This window comes from Entelurus aequoreus, linkage group LG09, assembly GCF_033978785.1.
Source record: "Entelurus aequoreus isolate RoL-2023_Sb linkage group LG09, RoL_Eaeq_v1.1, whole genome shotgun sequence".
Classification (NCBI taxonomy): Eukaryota; Metazoa; Chordata; class Actinopteri; order Syngnathiformes; family Syngnathidae; genus Entelurus; species Entelurus aequoreus.
The window spans coordinates 30,675,588-30,691,757 of record NC_084739.1 but is presented as its reverse complement, the minus strand read 5'-3'; the positions used below and the strand labels follow the sequence as shown (position 1 = coordinate 30,691,757).

Genomic DNA, 16,170 nt, shown 5'->3' with positions numbered 1-16,170 from the left:
GTTGTCTTTAATCTCCTTTCTAATGAGTTCAATTTTCTTATTAAAGAAATTCATAAAATCATCTGCCGAGTGGGTGGAGCTACTGGGAGGAGTCCCTTGTTGGGTTAGCGATGCTACTGTACTAAACAGAAATTTAGGATCGTTTTTGTTGAGGCGGATGAGATTTGAGTAGTATTTAGCTTTAGCTAAGGTAAGCATGTGTTTATAAGTTATTAAACTATCACTCCATGCTTGATGGAAAACCTCAAGTTTAGTCGCGCGCCATTTGCGTTCCAGTTTTCTACATGATAATTTATGAGCTCTAATTTCTTCTGTAAACCATGGGGTGCGCCTTTTAGGGGCCCTTTTTTGCTTTAGCGGTGCTATACTATCAATAATTTCGCGCAAGGCATCGTCAAAGTTGTTAGTGAGGTTATCAATAGAGCCGACATAATTTGGGAATGGTGCCATTACCGAAGGCAGTAGGTCAGCAAGAGTCATCGTTGTGGCAGCATTAATGTTGCGGCCGCTACAGCAGTTATTATTATTATTAGCTTGTTGACAATGAGTCAAAACTTCAAATTTTATAAGGTAATGATCGGAAGTATCATAACTTTGGAGGTGGTGACACCCCTGACAAGCACTAGATCTATTGTATTACCGTTGCGATTTGTGTAAGACCACAGCTATCAATTATGGTTTGGAGCGCCACGCACTGAGGGTCCGATGGGGTATTCATATGGATATTAAAGTCCCCCATTATGATTATATTGTCGGCGTGCGTCACTAGATCAGCAACGAACTCTGAGAATTCACTGATAAAGTCCGAATAGGGCCCAGGGGGGCGGTAGATAACAGCCAGGTCGAGAGGTAGCGGTGTGACAGACCTCATAGTAAGCACCTCAAACGATTTATATTTATTATTTAGGTTAGGGGTAAGGTTTAAATTTTCATTGTATATTAGTGCGACACCCCCTCCCCTTTTAAGAGGATGGGCAACATGCGCATTCGTATAGTTAGGAGGAGATGCCTCATTGAGCGCAAAAAATTTGTCTGGTTTGAGCCAGGTTTCGCTAAGACCAATGACGTTAAGATTGTTGTCTCTAATGACCTCATTAACTAATAACGCCTTGGGAGACAATGATCTTATGTTTAAAAAGCCCATATTATAGGTATTGGGCTGTTTTGATGAGTTTTTGTTAAGATTATCCGTAGTGGCAATATTAACAATGTTGCGTTTATTAAGCGTAGTGCACTTTAAATAGTTTCGACCATATCTAGGAATTGATATGACGGGAATTTTCCGATTGTTTGCTTGGTGCTGCAATAGACTGGACATATCATAATTTGCCACCTCAGTAGAATGCATGTCCACCACTGACACAGACACAACAGAAAAAACATTATGTGAATTGTGTATTATTCTAAGAGAATTGCTATGCGTACATGGATTATCCAGCCTGGCGCTGGCTAGTTCTAGCTTAACTGACTCCTCACCCGGACTAACAGACATTGTAATTGCCTGTGACCGGGCTTGCTCTAGTGTAGTCAGTCAAGTGAGACTTAAATAGTAGTCTATGTTTCTAGACAGGATGATGGCGCCTTCCTGGTTAGGGTGAAGGCCGTCTCTCATCAGCAAGCCTGGTTTGCCCCAGAAAGAGGGCCAGTTATCAATAAACGTTAGTCCCTGTTGCCTACAGAAGATAGCCAGCCACTTGTTAAGCGAGACTAATCTGCTATATCTCTCATCATTGCCTCTCGCAGGCAGGGGGCCAGAGACAATTACTCGATGCCTGGACATCTTTCTGGCGAGATCACAAGTCCTGGCTATGTTTCTCTTTGTAATCTCTGACTGTCTCATTCTAGTGTCATTGGAGCCAACATGTACAACTATATTCGCATAATTAGTGGTGCGATTAGCCTGTCGTACGTGTTTACTAGGCCTGTTGCGAGTTACCTCCCTAAGATTAGCTTCAATGTCAGGTGCTCTGGCCCCGGGGATGTACTTTACTGTGGCTGGTTTGCTAAGCTTTATGTTTCGGGTGATGGAGTCCCCTATCACTAAGGTGTGGTGCCCGGTAGACTGGGGTGTAGGACTAGCTAAAGAGCTAAATCAATTATGCGTCTCAACCGGTACACCGTAGCTTGTAGGCCGCTTAGGACTGCTACAAGCTGGGCTAGTTAGCTCGCTACAGCTAACGCTAGCAGATGTGTCCGCAACATCTAAAGTTACGACATTACTCTGCTCTAACTGGCGGACACGGCCCTCTAGCAGAGCCAACCTCTCCGTGAGTATGGTGCAAGACGCGCAGGAAGCCATTACTCACAGTGTTTTCTGTCACCGAGTGAAGTTCCTGCTGTCCTCAGGGAAGTGGTCGCGGTCTGCGGGAGTAGCTTCCTACTTACCTTCTGACCGGCGCTGCCTTTCTCCGCGCTAGCTTAGCAGCTAGCTAGCTGAGGAAAGGGTGGTGGGACAGAGATCGGGTGATTTGCAAGTTAAATAGTACCACTAAATATGTTTGAGAAGTGATAAAGAAAGCTGTAGAACAATTAAAAGCACACAGATAGAGCGATACTTAGCCTTTTTTGCAACAGCGAACAGACGAATGATGAATCAAATAAAATCAATTGCACATAAAATGTAAATAAACATTTTACTAAAATAAACATCAAAATACAGTTTTAAAGATTAATTGAATATGCACTTAAAAGTTCAATATAAGTATACTGTCATTGAAGCACTTGCAAACTTAAAAAAAATATTATTTTAAGACATGCACCTGGGGATAGGTTGATTGGTAACACTAAATTGGCCCTTGTGTGTGAATGTTGTCTGTCTATCTGTGTCGGCCTATCGATGAGATTGCGACTTGTCCAGGATGTGCGCTGCCTTCTGCCCGAGTGCAACTGGGATAGGAATGTGTATCCTCTTTAATTTTAATTTAAATTTTCCAAGATATTTTGGATAGTTTTTCATGTTTTTAGTATATTTTTTTATTGTTTTTGTATTGTACCAGAATGGGTCCTACGTTATGTTATGTTTCACATTTAGTTAATGCAATGTTCAACAGATGTTGTGGTTTACCGTGGCCTCGATGGCATTATGTTACGTGTAGCTTTCTTTGCCAATGTTCATCTTTGTTTACATGTGTTCTGTGTGTTGATTGGCTGGGAGGCTTGAAAGAGGTGGACGTAAGCGGAGAATGTAGAGAACATGATAGTGATAGAAATGACTGAGTAAGACGGTTGCGTTTGTGTTTTAATCGGTTATTTTGGTGTCGACTGAGACCTACAGTAGTCGAATTGTAAGTACTTCCATTGAAGTCCGATAAAGCTTTGATAACGGCTTGAGTCACGTCATTACAATATTTAATTAAGTGATTATTTGGCGTACCACTGAATAGAGTAATAAACATAACACAGTTATGTTTATTACTACTCCTCCTCCATCACCGTGTGGTTTCCCGGCGCCACAGTCCGGGACAAGCATCGACTGCAGTGCATCGTACGTGCTGCTGAGAAGGTTATTGGCTGCAAGCTCCCATCCCTCCAGGACCTGTTCTCCTCCAGGACCGGGAGGCGTGTGGGTCAGATCACAGTTGACTTTTCTCACCCTGGACACAAACTATTCTCCCTTCTCCCCTCAGGCAGAAGACTACGGTCCATCCAGACCCACACCTCCCGCCACCTGAACAGTTTTTTCCCCTCGGCCATCAGACACATGAACAATAACAAGATCTGATAGCTCACTTACAGCTCATTTTATTACCTGTTCTGTGTTATATGTGTTTTATGTTGCACGATTGCACCAAGAAAAAATCCTAGTTTGTGAACCCGTTCTCAATCAATAGTAATAAAAAAACCTATTCTGAACTATTCTATATTTAGTTTGAGAATCACTGCTATATAGATTTTGACAAAAGGACAGAAAAGTTTATGCATTTCCAAAATTGCCATTGCTAAAAGGTTTTAATTTGTGTTTTTGTGGTAGTTTTCATATTTTTTAAGTCTAATTAGATGAACTCACCTGGGACATCATGCAGTATTTAGTGCCTTATTTTACCGCAAAACTTTGGTTGAAACCCTAAATTCCAAAACTCCCGAATTGTTCGACTTTTCCATTCCTGATGTTGTTCCTTTGACTATCTTGTCATTCCCGACCAGTGTTGATTAAATCCAAAGGGTATGTGTTGACTCCCTTCTGTTAAGTTGTCCCTTTTTTTCTGTCTGGTGCACTCAGCTCTCCGTGACTGGAAGTCTGTCTCCACGCCGCTCCCTGTACCGGACGCTATCGGACGAGAGTGTGTGTAGCAACCGCAAGGGTTCATCCTACGCCAGCTCTCACAGCTCCATGCTGGACCAAGCAATGCCTAACGACATCCTGTTCAGCACTACGCCACCTTACCACAGCACGCTGCCCCCTCGCATCATCCACAACCAGGCACCATCAAACCTGAGAAGTAAGTACAAGCTTGATACACAAGAAACTAATTGGAAAAACAATATTTACAAAAGGGCTGAATGCAAACTGTTGAGGTATTGAAGTGGCTCTTAAGCTAATATAGACTTACTTCCAGATGAAAGTCAGCAGATATATACTTGTTTGGAGAGCTACTTGTGTTGAAACAATTTCATGGGCTCCAACGGCAAAAACCCTCAGCAAAGCCAGCTAATTAGAGGAAGAAGTGTGTGATGCTTACAAGAGGTTCGCCGTGCCGTCTGCGTTGAGCGCACACCTGTGACTGGCTAGCTGTGCTTGCAGCGTCGTCTGATTATGTATTCGTGAAGAGGTGTGATGTGTCCTGCCTGCACCACCGCAAGTCTTTAAGCTCTCTGACATGAACATACCTATGTTTCCCTCCCAGCGTGACAGTGTATGTCAGCCACGATGCTTCATTCACTCATCAGTCACTGTCTGCTTCTCTTCTCTGTCGCCTGTCTCTCATTTCCATTTTATTCCTCAAGCGTCTGTTAGACAGAAAACAGCTTTTTTTTTAGGGAGGGGAGAAAAGCTTGGCTCCTTAGCCTCGTCTAGCTGTCACCCTGATGGATTCCTGATTGTTTTGAAGGGCGGTTGAGAACACAGGCTCCAGATATTCCATTCTAAAACAGCCCAATTTGGTAAAGACTGAATCACTCAAGCTGCTGGCTAAATTGAACAGAAGCGTCAGCCTCAGCTCACGCTCGCTCTGTGCTTCTCATCTCACGCTTCTCGAAATGCCTCTCTGCAGAATGGGAGCTTGTTGATTGCGTTGGATGTTTTTGAGGACCAAGAAAAGGGTGAAGACGGACGCGGAGAAGGGGGATATTGATTGAAACATGAAGACATTCCCTTTGACCAGTAATTTATTGCCTCTCAGTCAGCATTTTGCAATAGCAAGTGTTATGAAAAAAGGTTTAATGTCTCTTTGAAGTGTGTTCCCAATTTGAGGCATTTAGAGTCAATATTGTTAAATGCCAGATTTGAAATGAGCTTTTGAAAGATGGTATCATTCCTTACGACCTGAGATTACTACTCCCACTCCTTCCTGAATGCCCAACTCCTTGCCTTATCCTTCACATCTGCCCTGATGCAAATTGATGAACTCCCAAGAAGAGCCCGAAACTCAGCACCAGGCCCAGACACTGATCTGAGTGCCCGCCTGTCTCTGCAGATGAGTTTTGGTTCTCTGACGGCTCCTTGGCAGACAGGTCCAAGTTCAGCGACCCGGGCCTCATGCCCCTCCCAGACGCTGCCACAGGCTTGGACTGGTCTCACCTGGTTGACGCAGCGAGAGCCTTTGAAGGTAATCTGCCTTCCTCAAGCTGCTAGGGTCTCCCCCCGATCCAAGCTCCTCTTCCTGCTTAGCTTGTGTTTGTCTGTCTGCAGTCTGCAAGAATTTTGTCACTTGCATGTGTAGGTTTCAGATTGCCATGTTTGTCTTCCTTTCTCTGCCTCACGGAGGTATAACCTTTGGGAATCATTTGCTTTTTACACCTCGAGTCGTGTAACTTGGAAATGGAACCTATTTGACACCACTCCCAGCAGGATTCAGCACTTCAGGTGGATTGGAACCTTTTTTTAAATATGTTATCCGATTATTTTCCTTTTTCTCTAATCCTCTATGCTATGTTTTCAGTTCTGGCTTGTCCATTCATCAGTCATGCAAACATCTCATAAATAATGAGTGCATTGCTTTCAACTTTAGTGCAAATAGCTGTTTTAAGTCATTAAAACTATATTTATCTTGACTCGGCTTAATTTATTCACATCCACACCAACCTTCCCTCTAATGGGTGTGCCTGCACATTTGCGCACTGCTCACGCGTCCCCTGCATACAGCTCACGCATCCTCTGCGCACAGCAAATCTATGACACGCACAAAATCAAATCCAATCTGAACTCTAAACAAAATAAACACATAACACATTATTCTGTAGGATTTTTCAATGCAACTATGTGAGTGACAGGTGACAAAAATCGGCCACAACAGATAAAACAATGTTCTCCAGCACTGTACAATTCTTGTCTGTCGAGATGCTTTAAGGAGGACGGAAAGTCCATCGATCACTTTATTGAGCAAAACTGTTTATGGTCAGCCATTACCACACCAAAAGCATTAGTAAAAAATGTATATATAGCAAAACTTCTGTTGTACAAACCAGGCCAAAACCAACTCTCTGTCATCTGTCAAATCAACAGCAGCCGCTCTCTCTCTCTCACTTGCACCAACACACACACCCATGGCATTTTATGGCCCAACTCCAACACCACACATAAACTGAAAATGCCAGGTCGTTACATAACTCCCCAATCAGATGTGTCATTTATGAAGGATGTTCATTTGTGGTTATTAATCATGAAAGGCTAATATTAGATTACGGAAATGTTAATAAAAATGTATATTTTACGGATAGAAAGTTACAGGAACTTTATCCCATGCTTACACCTCATTGTGCAACATGTGAATGTTTTAAGGGGGACTAAGTGTGATCTCTGAATGGGGTACAATTGCTTTCCAAAGCAGGATCCCCACCCAGACATACAATACTAGTAGATAGCTCATGAAAAACAAGATGGTTTTGTTATTTTCACTGTAAGTGGGCCACACCACTTATATTAGAAAATAATCTCATGGAAATGACTGCTGTCATTTGATTATAATGATACAACCTTTAATTTGTTATGATGTCAGGTGTGGGACAGGTGTGCTGCTGGTTTGGCCACAGTGTGCACATCTGATGTTGCTCACATGTGCTCCACTGAATTTTTAGGGAGTTTTTGTGTTTGCTCACACACATGAAACATAGAGGGAACATTGGTCCAACATTAAATGGCTTCTCCTCAAAGTTTAAAAAAAAAAAATGTTTTGACCAAACACCATTGATATATTGTGGTGTGTTCTATTTTTTTTCTAATCTATTCTGCTGTTGATAAAAGTAAACAAAAAACATGTAATACAAACTATATTGTTCCACTCCACACCTCTAGGTTTCAAACTACTAAACAAAGGAGGTAGAATGTGGAATCAAGGTTTGTTTAAATAAATAAAAAAGTGGTGGGAAAGCTTTGGTGTAATGTTACAAACGTAAACATAGAAACATACATGACCTAAACAGAAATATTGTATGTGTAGTATTTTTTTAAAATTGTATCAATTATATTAATATTTATATTGCGCTCTATGCTGTCTTCTCATGTTTTAATGACATTTAAGTCACCATGACACATCTCATCATCACTTCATGCTTTTTTTCCCATTTACTACAAGTTAAAAGCACTTTTACGAGCCGGGTTGCAGAGCATTTGTCACGAAGAAGAAAAGAAAAAAAACGCTAGCACGCCTGAACTCCTTCCGACCCCTGTGTCCAATGACCAGGCAATGTACCATGTGACCACTCATTTGTCATAATTAATGAGCACTCTGTACCGATTCCTCTCTGATACATTTTCTGCTGCATTGCCTGCAGCAAAACAAAGAAAAGATTAGAAAGAATAGAAATAGCGACGACAAAGCAGAGTGTGACAGGCAGCCCTGACTGGCCGAGAACGATGCCTTAGAGCAGGGCTATTCAACTGGCAACCCGGGGGCCGGTCTGGTGTCATTCCCGGGCCGGATTTGGTTCAGTCCAGATAAGTTCAAAACTTGTGACACAAACATTTTTGCCGAAAATTCCTAAAAACACGAGAGTGTTCCTGTTGTATAGAGGAACTTGGACCAGTGTAAAAGCATTGGCAAATCCTTTCATTAACATTTTAACCTTGCTAGCAAACATAGAACACGGGGGTCCGAACTTGTGATTTACATTCCTCAAGGCATCTCTTTAAGTCCCCTCCTTTTGGTATGGTATGGTATGCTCTTTATTTTCATTGCACAAGTACAACAACATTTTCAACACAAACCCGTTCAAAAATAGACAAACAAAGATTGTGCAGGATTACAGAACAGGAACAGTGATAGGTCGTTGGACGCTGGGGGGATGAGTAAAAAAAAGTTAATCTCAGACTGTGCTTCTATGGGGGGGTAGGCAGTCGGGAGTGAGATAAAACACTCCATAGCAAAGCACTTTTACATATTATGACATACAACTCGAGACTTTTACCATGAATTGATTAACGTGGACCCCGACTTAAACAAGTTGAAAACTTATTCGGGTGTTACCATTTAGTGGTCAATTGTACGGAATATGTACTGTACTGTGCAATCTACTAATAAGAGTCTCAATCAATCAATCAATCAATCAATCAATCAATGCAACAAGGGGTGAGAGGGCAGGCATTCGGCCTGAAGCTGCCAGCCACTAGGGGTGCTGCTCCGTGTTCCATCATACCATGTGTCGTGAAGCGTCGAAGGTGTGGGATGGAGGGTGGGGTATGTAGGTGTCTGTGGAGTGTATTTTTCGTGGATGTATATGTGTGCGTAAGCGATAGCACAGCCGGTCAGTCCAACATAAGTCAACCAAAGGTGTGTGTCCATGCATGAAAGACAGGGAAAGACAAATCGTAAAGAGGGAAGTGCGACCCCTCGGCCCTTAGGTTTCTGGAAATGTGGCCCCCAAAACAATTTGTTTGAATATTCCTGATGTAGAGGCTTGTTTAATGTGGCTTCAAACTGTTATAGTACCTTGTATGTTTAACCAGATCTGCTTGGAGCAAGACATTTACGACTAAACACTGAATTGCCCCTAGTTGTTGTCTGTCTATTTGTGTTAGCCCTGTGATGAGGTAGCCACTTGTCCAGGTACCCTGCCTTCCAGGCTCCAGACCCTGCAAAAGGTACTAGCGGGACAAAACGGATGGATGAATGGGTCACTTACAACAATGGTTCTCAACCTTTTTCCAGTGATGTACCCCCTGCGAACATTTTTTAAATTCAAGTACCCCCTAATCAGAGCCAAGCATTTTTGTTTGGAAAAAAGAGATAAAGAAGTAAAATACAGCACTATGTCATCAGTTTCTGATTTATTAAATTGTATAACAGTGCAAAATATTGCTCATTTGTAGTGGTCTTTCTTGAACTATTTGGAAAAAAAGATATAAAAATAACTAAAAACTTGTTGAAAAATAAACAAGTGATTCAATTATAAATAAAGATTTCTACACATAGAAGTAATCATCAACTTAAAGTGCCCTCTTTGGGGATTGTAATAGAGATCCATCTGGATTCATGTACTTAATTCTAAACATTTCTTCACAAAAAAAGAAATCTTTAACATCAATATTTATGGAACATGTCCACAAAAAATCTAGCTGTCAACACTGAATATTGCATTGTTGCATTTCTTTTCACAGTTCTTTTTGACAGACATTTTAGTGAGGGTCAAACCATCATGGCATGGGGGAAACTCTGGGTTTATGGTAATGAAGTATTATTCAATAAATATATTTATAAAGGATTTTTTAATTGTTGCTATTTTTAGAATATTTAAAAAAAATCTCACGTACCCCTTGGCATACCTTCAAGTACCCCCAGGGGTATGCGTACCCCCATTTGAGAACCACTGACTTACAACCTAAAACACACAAACACACACACAAATGGTGGACTCCAAAGTAAATGCAGGATTGAAAAGTTCCAGTAAGCTTGCACAAATACATTTCTAGTAAGTAATACGCTTGTCTGGTCGGCATCCTCCAGAACACACTAACTACTTTCCAATGCCTTTTATCTTGCCAACACACGGGCATGTATGAAGAAAATACTCATTCATATGTAAATGACAGCTCGGTGTCCTTTTCCTGGCTCGTCTGAGCAACCACCTCCAGACTCAATTAGCTTTTGTCTCTGACTGGATTAGTTGTAATGTGGGGGCTACATTAAAGGAAGGTTTTTTCTTAATCTCTCCTATGAATATGCAGATGCTCCTATCGCTGCTCTCACACCAGCGGCGCGCGACACACAGAGGGGTGCTTACTGGAGAAAAGAGCATTAAGCCTCGAAAGTGAGCCGTCCCAAGCATAACATGCTAAATTTGGGTTTTCTAGTGGGATTGGAGGAAGCTTAAAGGCTTGATACGGCGAAACAAGCATGTCTGATGCCTCTTGGCGCTGTGAGAATCATCCCATTAAGAACCAAACAGCTGCTACAGGAAACTGTGGGAGGTGGGTGGACTTGATGCTCTGTTTACCACCTTGTTCCTTATTGTTCCATACTGTCAACATCCTGATCGCTCAGCGGGAGGGCGCCAGCATCCCAGTTGCTTTAAACACAAACAATGGCGACGTTTACATTGCAGGCCAAAGTGGACCAAATCAGATTTTTTTTAAATATGATGTTTTGCAGTTGGCCTGTTTAATTTAGTTTACAAGTAAAATGTGATCTTTATCAGACTCCAGTATTAAGGGGCACAGACCCCAATGTGGCCCCAATGTGGCCTCGACGTTACTTGCGCGCGCAGTTCGATAAAGTGAAAACGTAGGAAGTTGACTGGATTCCGTAAATGAGTCGCTCCTACACGAGAAAACATGGACGCCACAGATCAGAATCAGAATCATAAATACTTTAATAATCCCCGAGGAGAAATTAAGATTTTCAGCACAATCCCATTCAAGATCAGACAAACATTACAGGGAGACAGAACAGGATCGCTGACGGGTCTGCCAACTTTCGGCGCCCCTTACAAAAAAGGTGAGAGTCTAAGCCTGGGCCCAAGGGGAAAAAAACCCATAGACATAGCACACTACTACTACTCAGTGGCCTAGTGGTTAGAGTGTCCGCCCTGATATCGGTAGGTTGTGAGTTCAAACCCTGGCCGAGTCATACCAAAGACTATAAAAATGGGACCCACTACCTCCCTGCTTGGCACTCAGCATCAAGGGTTGGAATTGGGGGTTAAATCACCAAAAATGATTCCCGGGCGTGGTACCACTGCTGCCCACTGCGCCCCTCACCTCCCAGGGGGTGAACAAGGGGATGGGTCAAATGCAGAGGACAAATTTCACCACACCTAGTGTGTGTGACAATCATTGGTACTTTAACTACTAAATATGGGATATAAATAATAATGGAAGTATAATTGTTTGTATATAGTATATAAATTGGTACTAAGGTTTAATATGTGTACAAGGATATTTCACATGCCTTTACTGTGTATATAATTGAACTGTGTTTATGTTGTGTATAATGTGTATTTATAATATGTTGTACAAAGGACATTTAATAATTTTCAGAAGTTCATCTTGTACAAAGGACATTTCAAAATTTTTGGAATTTCATCTTGTACTTTCACATTGTTTATAGGGTTAGGCGCAATAAGTGTTCAACTTCAGCCTAAACCCTTTCGGTCTGCAACATTTTCATTTTCATTTTCAATCTATGAATGTACAACTTTTGTTTATTTTGTTCACGATTGACCGAAGAATAATAAACTATAACTATAACTTAACACATAAGCATGTGTGTAAGAGGGAAACATCATACATCAAAGAACAGAAAGGATATTAAATCCATTAAAAGGGCAGAGCTGATGCAACCAGCCATTTCTACATACAGCTACAAAAGTAAAACAACAACAACAAAAACAAAAAACCATATTCACTGTGGTGGCCTCTGCGGTGTTGCACGCCATCGTCTGCTAGGGTTTGGGGGAGCATGGCCAGAGACAGGAGCAGACCCAACAAAGCAACCAAGAGAGCCAACTCCACCCTCGACCGCCCACTAACTCTCGGCCAGTGTCCAGTCCGCATGGATGAGACCGAGGTGTCCCGATACACGCTCATTCAGCCAAGACACTGTGAAGTCAGCCCTGTCTCTTCATCCGCATCTCCTCCAGTCTCTCCAAACGGACTCTGGTGTGGCAGAGACTCAGCAGCTGGTCTTCATGACCAAAAGGCTCCCGGGAGGCAGATCCAGAAGTTCACAAAAAAAGCACCACAGAAGTCACAAAAGTGCTACCCCTTGTCGCACAGTCCCAAAGGGTCCCGAACCAAAAGGACAACAAATAAACCCACATGAAAACAAGAGGGAAACATCAGGAACACAAAAGGATGATACAAGAGCACAGAGCTCCTGCCACCAGCAGCCATTATAGCGGCGCCATCTTGGAAAAAATAAAAACCAGTGTTTTCGTGGGTTTGTGCCGTGGCTGTTGTGTAGAAGAAGTAGGCAGATGATGGAAAAGGAGGAAGAAGTGAATTGCAAAAAGGAAAGTGATCGTGCTGCGCACACGAATGACGTACTGTAGCTCGATCAAAGATGACGTATAAGTCACAAACGGGTGGCATTGCAGTTTAGACCGCAGTCACATTTGAAAAGATCAAATTCCACACGGATTCGGACTACCTTCTGATGGGACTCTAATCTGATGCGAAATGATCAGATTTGAAGTATTTTGGAGCATTTAGACTGGCAAAAAAAACAGATTTGGTGTTGAGTGTAAACAGAGCCTTTCAATCACAGTAGGCTTGAACGAATCACATAATGAAACGTTTCTGATTGCACCTGTTGTGTCCACAGACCAGCGCGTGGCATCTTTCTGCACTATGACGGACATGCAGCGCGCGGAGGCTCTGGAGATTTCCAGAGAGCTGACCAGGCGAGTGGTGGAGGCTGAAGGAGCGGCCCTGGGCTCAGAGTACGTACACACAAGAGCAACTACTTTGTGTAAAGCAAGTTGGGTTTTTTTTTTTATTTCCCATGTGTTTTATTGACCAAAATCACGAAGAATGTTAATCAATCTAATGAAAGGAAATCGAGCAACAGCAACTCCAACACAATCACAGCTTCACAAAGCTTAGGACAGACATTTATGAAGCATTTGAGAAGATACACAAATACAATGCTTATTAAATACAATTGGGGCGGCGTGGCTCGCTTGGTAGAGCGGTCGTGCCTGCAACTGGAGGGTTCCAGGTTCGATGCCGTTGTGTCCTTAAGCAAGACACTTTGCCCACCTGCTCCCAGTGCCACCCACCATGGGTTAAATGTTGCTTCAAGATGTAGATAATGGGTTTCACTATGTAAAGCGCTTTGAGTTGCGAGAGAAAAAAGCGCCATATGAATATACTTCACTTGACTTGACTACAATACTTGAAATAATGTTAAAAAGCAACAGAATCAATAGTAATAATTATATAAATAATAGTGATTAAAAAAAATAAACAAAACAAAATGAAATACAATAACAGACCAATATGTATCATTATTATTATTATTATTATTATTATTATTATTATTATTATTATTATTATTATTATTATTATTATTATTATCATGTATCATTTAATTGCCATCAGCCATTCATTAAAACAATAACAGTCACAGTGACTTGGCATGCATTGCATCTCATAAACTTTACAACCACACTGTAGCCATTATTCACCACAAGGAAAAGTAAAGTCTTATTTCCAGTTAATTGATAGTTACAAAAACAACTTCTTATAATTGAGCCCATATTTCAAGTATGACTTCTTGTTATCTCATTTAAATGCAGTTTTTTTTCTAGAGATATTCTCTCTGTAGCTTTTGTGTACCAGTCACTATTAGTTGGACTATTAACATCTCTCCAGTTTTTCAGTATTATTGTTTGTTGTTATGATGCATATCGACACAAATGCATTTTTACTAAGCACATTTTAAACGACAGCATCGCTCTTTGCAGTTCCCCGTCGACGCTCACCGGCAAAGTCAACCAGCTGGAGGTCATCCTCAGGCGGCTGCAGCATGACCTGCGCAAGGTAACGCCAAATATTTTCATTTGCTCCGCTTCCTCTGTCGTCAGCTTAAAATAGCCTGTGAGTCACATGTGCCAACTTGTCCTGCTTTATCAGACCTTTGTGTTTTCCCACCTCTTAATCATGTGCTGAAAAAAGGAGAGGAAGTGCACTTTTATCAAACTAAAAAAGGGCCTCTTTGCTAATGTTTGCTATGTTATTGTCATCCATTAGTAGCGCAATGATTACAACCGGATATGTTTGTAATTGTGCTACTTTCATCACCCTCCTTTTTTGGATTTTATTGAGTTTTGCCTTCCTGTTACCTCTGTTCTGAAGGGTTATCTTTTTTTTTAGTAAGTTACGATTAAAACCCTAGTATTTGGGTTCAAATCTAGTTTAGCAGTCCCTGTGCCTGATTCTCTCCGGCTTCCTCCCACATCCCAAAAACAGATTTGGTTAATTGGAGAGTCAAATTATCCATAGGTGTGTCATGTGATTAACATTTTGTACCCCTTATCACTCCCAAAGTTAGCTGGGTTAGGCTCCAGCTCAGCCTTGAACGGGATAAGCGGTAGAAAATAATTATGAATTATTCAAACATTAAATTAAAATAAACTCAATAACGTAGCCCTGATCAATAAATTGCCATGTTCGATTTTCCGTGTGTTTGTTTTCTTCATCTCTCGCTTCCAAACAGGGTACAAGAGAGTTCACTCCGTACGTCGCTCTCAGCACCTGAGCGTGTTTATTTACTAGCAGAATTAAATGAACAGAGTGAATCCTCTTGTCAGTCATCCACATTCTTTGTCTTTGTGGGCGGAAGCTGGACCGCTACTTTACGCACATTTGACAGCACTTAAGCCCTGTCTACATTAAGCTGGATAACTCCTTAAATGAATAATTATTTAGCCTAAGCCCCGTGTCAGCCACACCAACCCATCGTATAAAGTACCCCTCCTTGGATCATTTTTTACACGGGTAAGTGCGCCGTGTATTTTTTGAATCTCCGGCTCTTAGCTTTGTATGGACTCATCGATCGTTTACAAACTGAGTTCGGAGAGGAAGTGACGCCAGAAAGACCGCGCCCCACACAGGAAGTGACGTCAGAAAGACCGCGCCCTACACAATAAATGTCGTTAGAAAGAACGTGCCACAGCCAGCTTCATACAGACGCTTGTGGAAATCACACATCAATACCTTAAGAAAAGGAAATGTGCGATTGCAGCTATTTCGGATACAACACATCTCAGACGGCAACATAGCAATGTTGAGCGACGGTTTTGGATAAGGCCTGGAAGAACGGCAGCCTGGTGAGATATGTTTTTTAACGAGTGTGTTGTGTCAGAGGAACGGCAAGAGAACTTTCGAATGTCCAGGTCAGCTGTGATTCTACTTAGCGAAAAACTTTGTTTATTTGTAGAAGGGGAGAAAACAAGAATGCGGGCTACCGTGGACAAGGGAAGACTACGGAAAACAGCGAATTTATTTGGACTGGCAATGCGGACCCGTATTTTTTGGACTATAAGTCGCAGTTTTTTTCATAGTTTGGCCGGGGGTGCGACTTGTACTCAGGAGCGACTTATGTGTGAAATTATTAACACATTATCGTAAAATATCAAATAATATTATTTAGCTCATTCACGTAAGAGACTATAGGTATAAGATTTCATGGGATTTAGCGATTAGGAGTGACAGATTGTTTGGTAAACGTATAGCATGTTCTATATGTTATAGTTATTTGAATGACTCTTACCAAAATATGTTACGTTAACATACCAGGCACGTTCTCAGTTGGTTATTTATGCATCATATAACGTACACTTATTCAGCCTGTTGTTCACTATTCTTTATTTATTTTAAATTGCCTTTCAAATGTCTATTCTTGGCGTTGGGTTTTATCAAATAAATTTCCCCAAAAAATACGACTTATACTCCAGTGCGACTTATATATGTTTGTTTCCTTCTTTATTGTGCATTTTCGGCCGGTGCGACTTATACTCCGGAGCGACTTATAGTCCGAAAAATACGGTATCAGTTATTGTCCGCGACGTATGTTG

The 16,170-nt window shown here is 41.6% G+C and overlaps 1 protein-coding gene across 4 annotated transcripts in view; it reads left to right on the top strand.

The window, feature by feature from the left end:
• The window catches only part of LOC133657331 (signal-induced proliferation-associated 1-like protein 2), a 114,258-nt gene that overhangs the window by 95,055 nt on the left and 3,033 nt on the right, over positions 1–16,170 (top strand). For 3 of the 4 annotated variants that reach the window (XM_062058531.1, XM_062058529.1, XM_062058528.1), the window contains 4 exons: positions 4,220–4,439; positions 5,634–5,765; positions 12,915–13,032; positions 14,059–14,134. In XM_062058531.1, coding sequence (XP_061914515.1) covers positions 4,220–4,439; positions 5,634–5,765; positions 12,915–13,032; positions 14,059–14,134 — 546 coding nt within the window. The remainder of the gene's footprint in view (positions 1–4,219; positions 4,440–5,633; positions 5,766–12,914; positions 13,033–14,058; positions 14,135–16,170) is intronic. The other variant, XM_062058530.1, reaches the window with a different exon arrangement.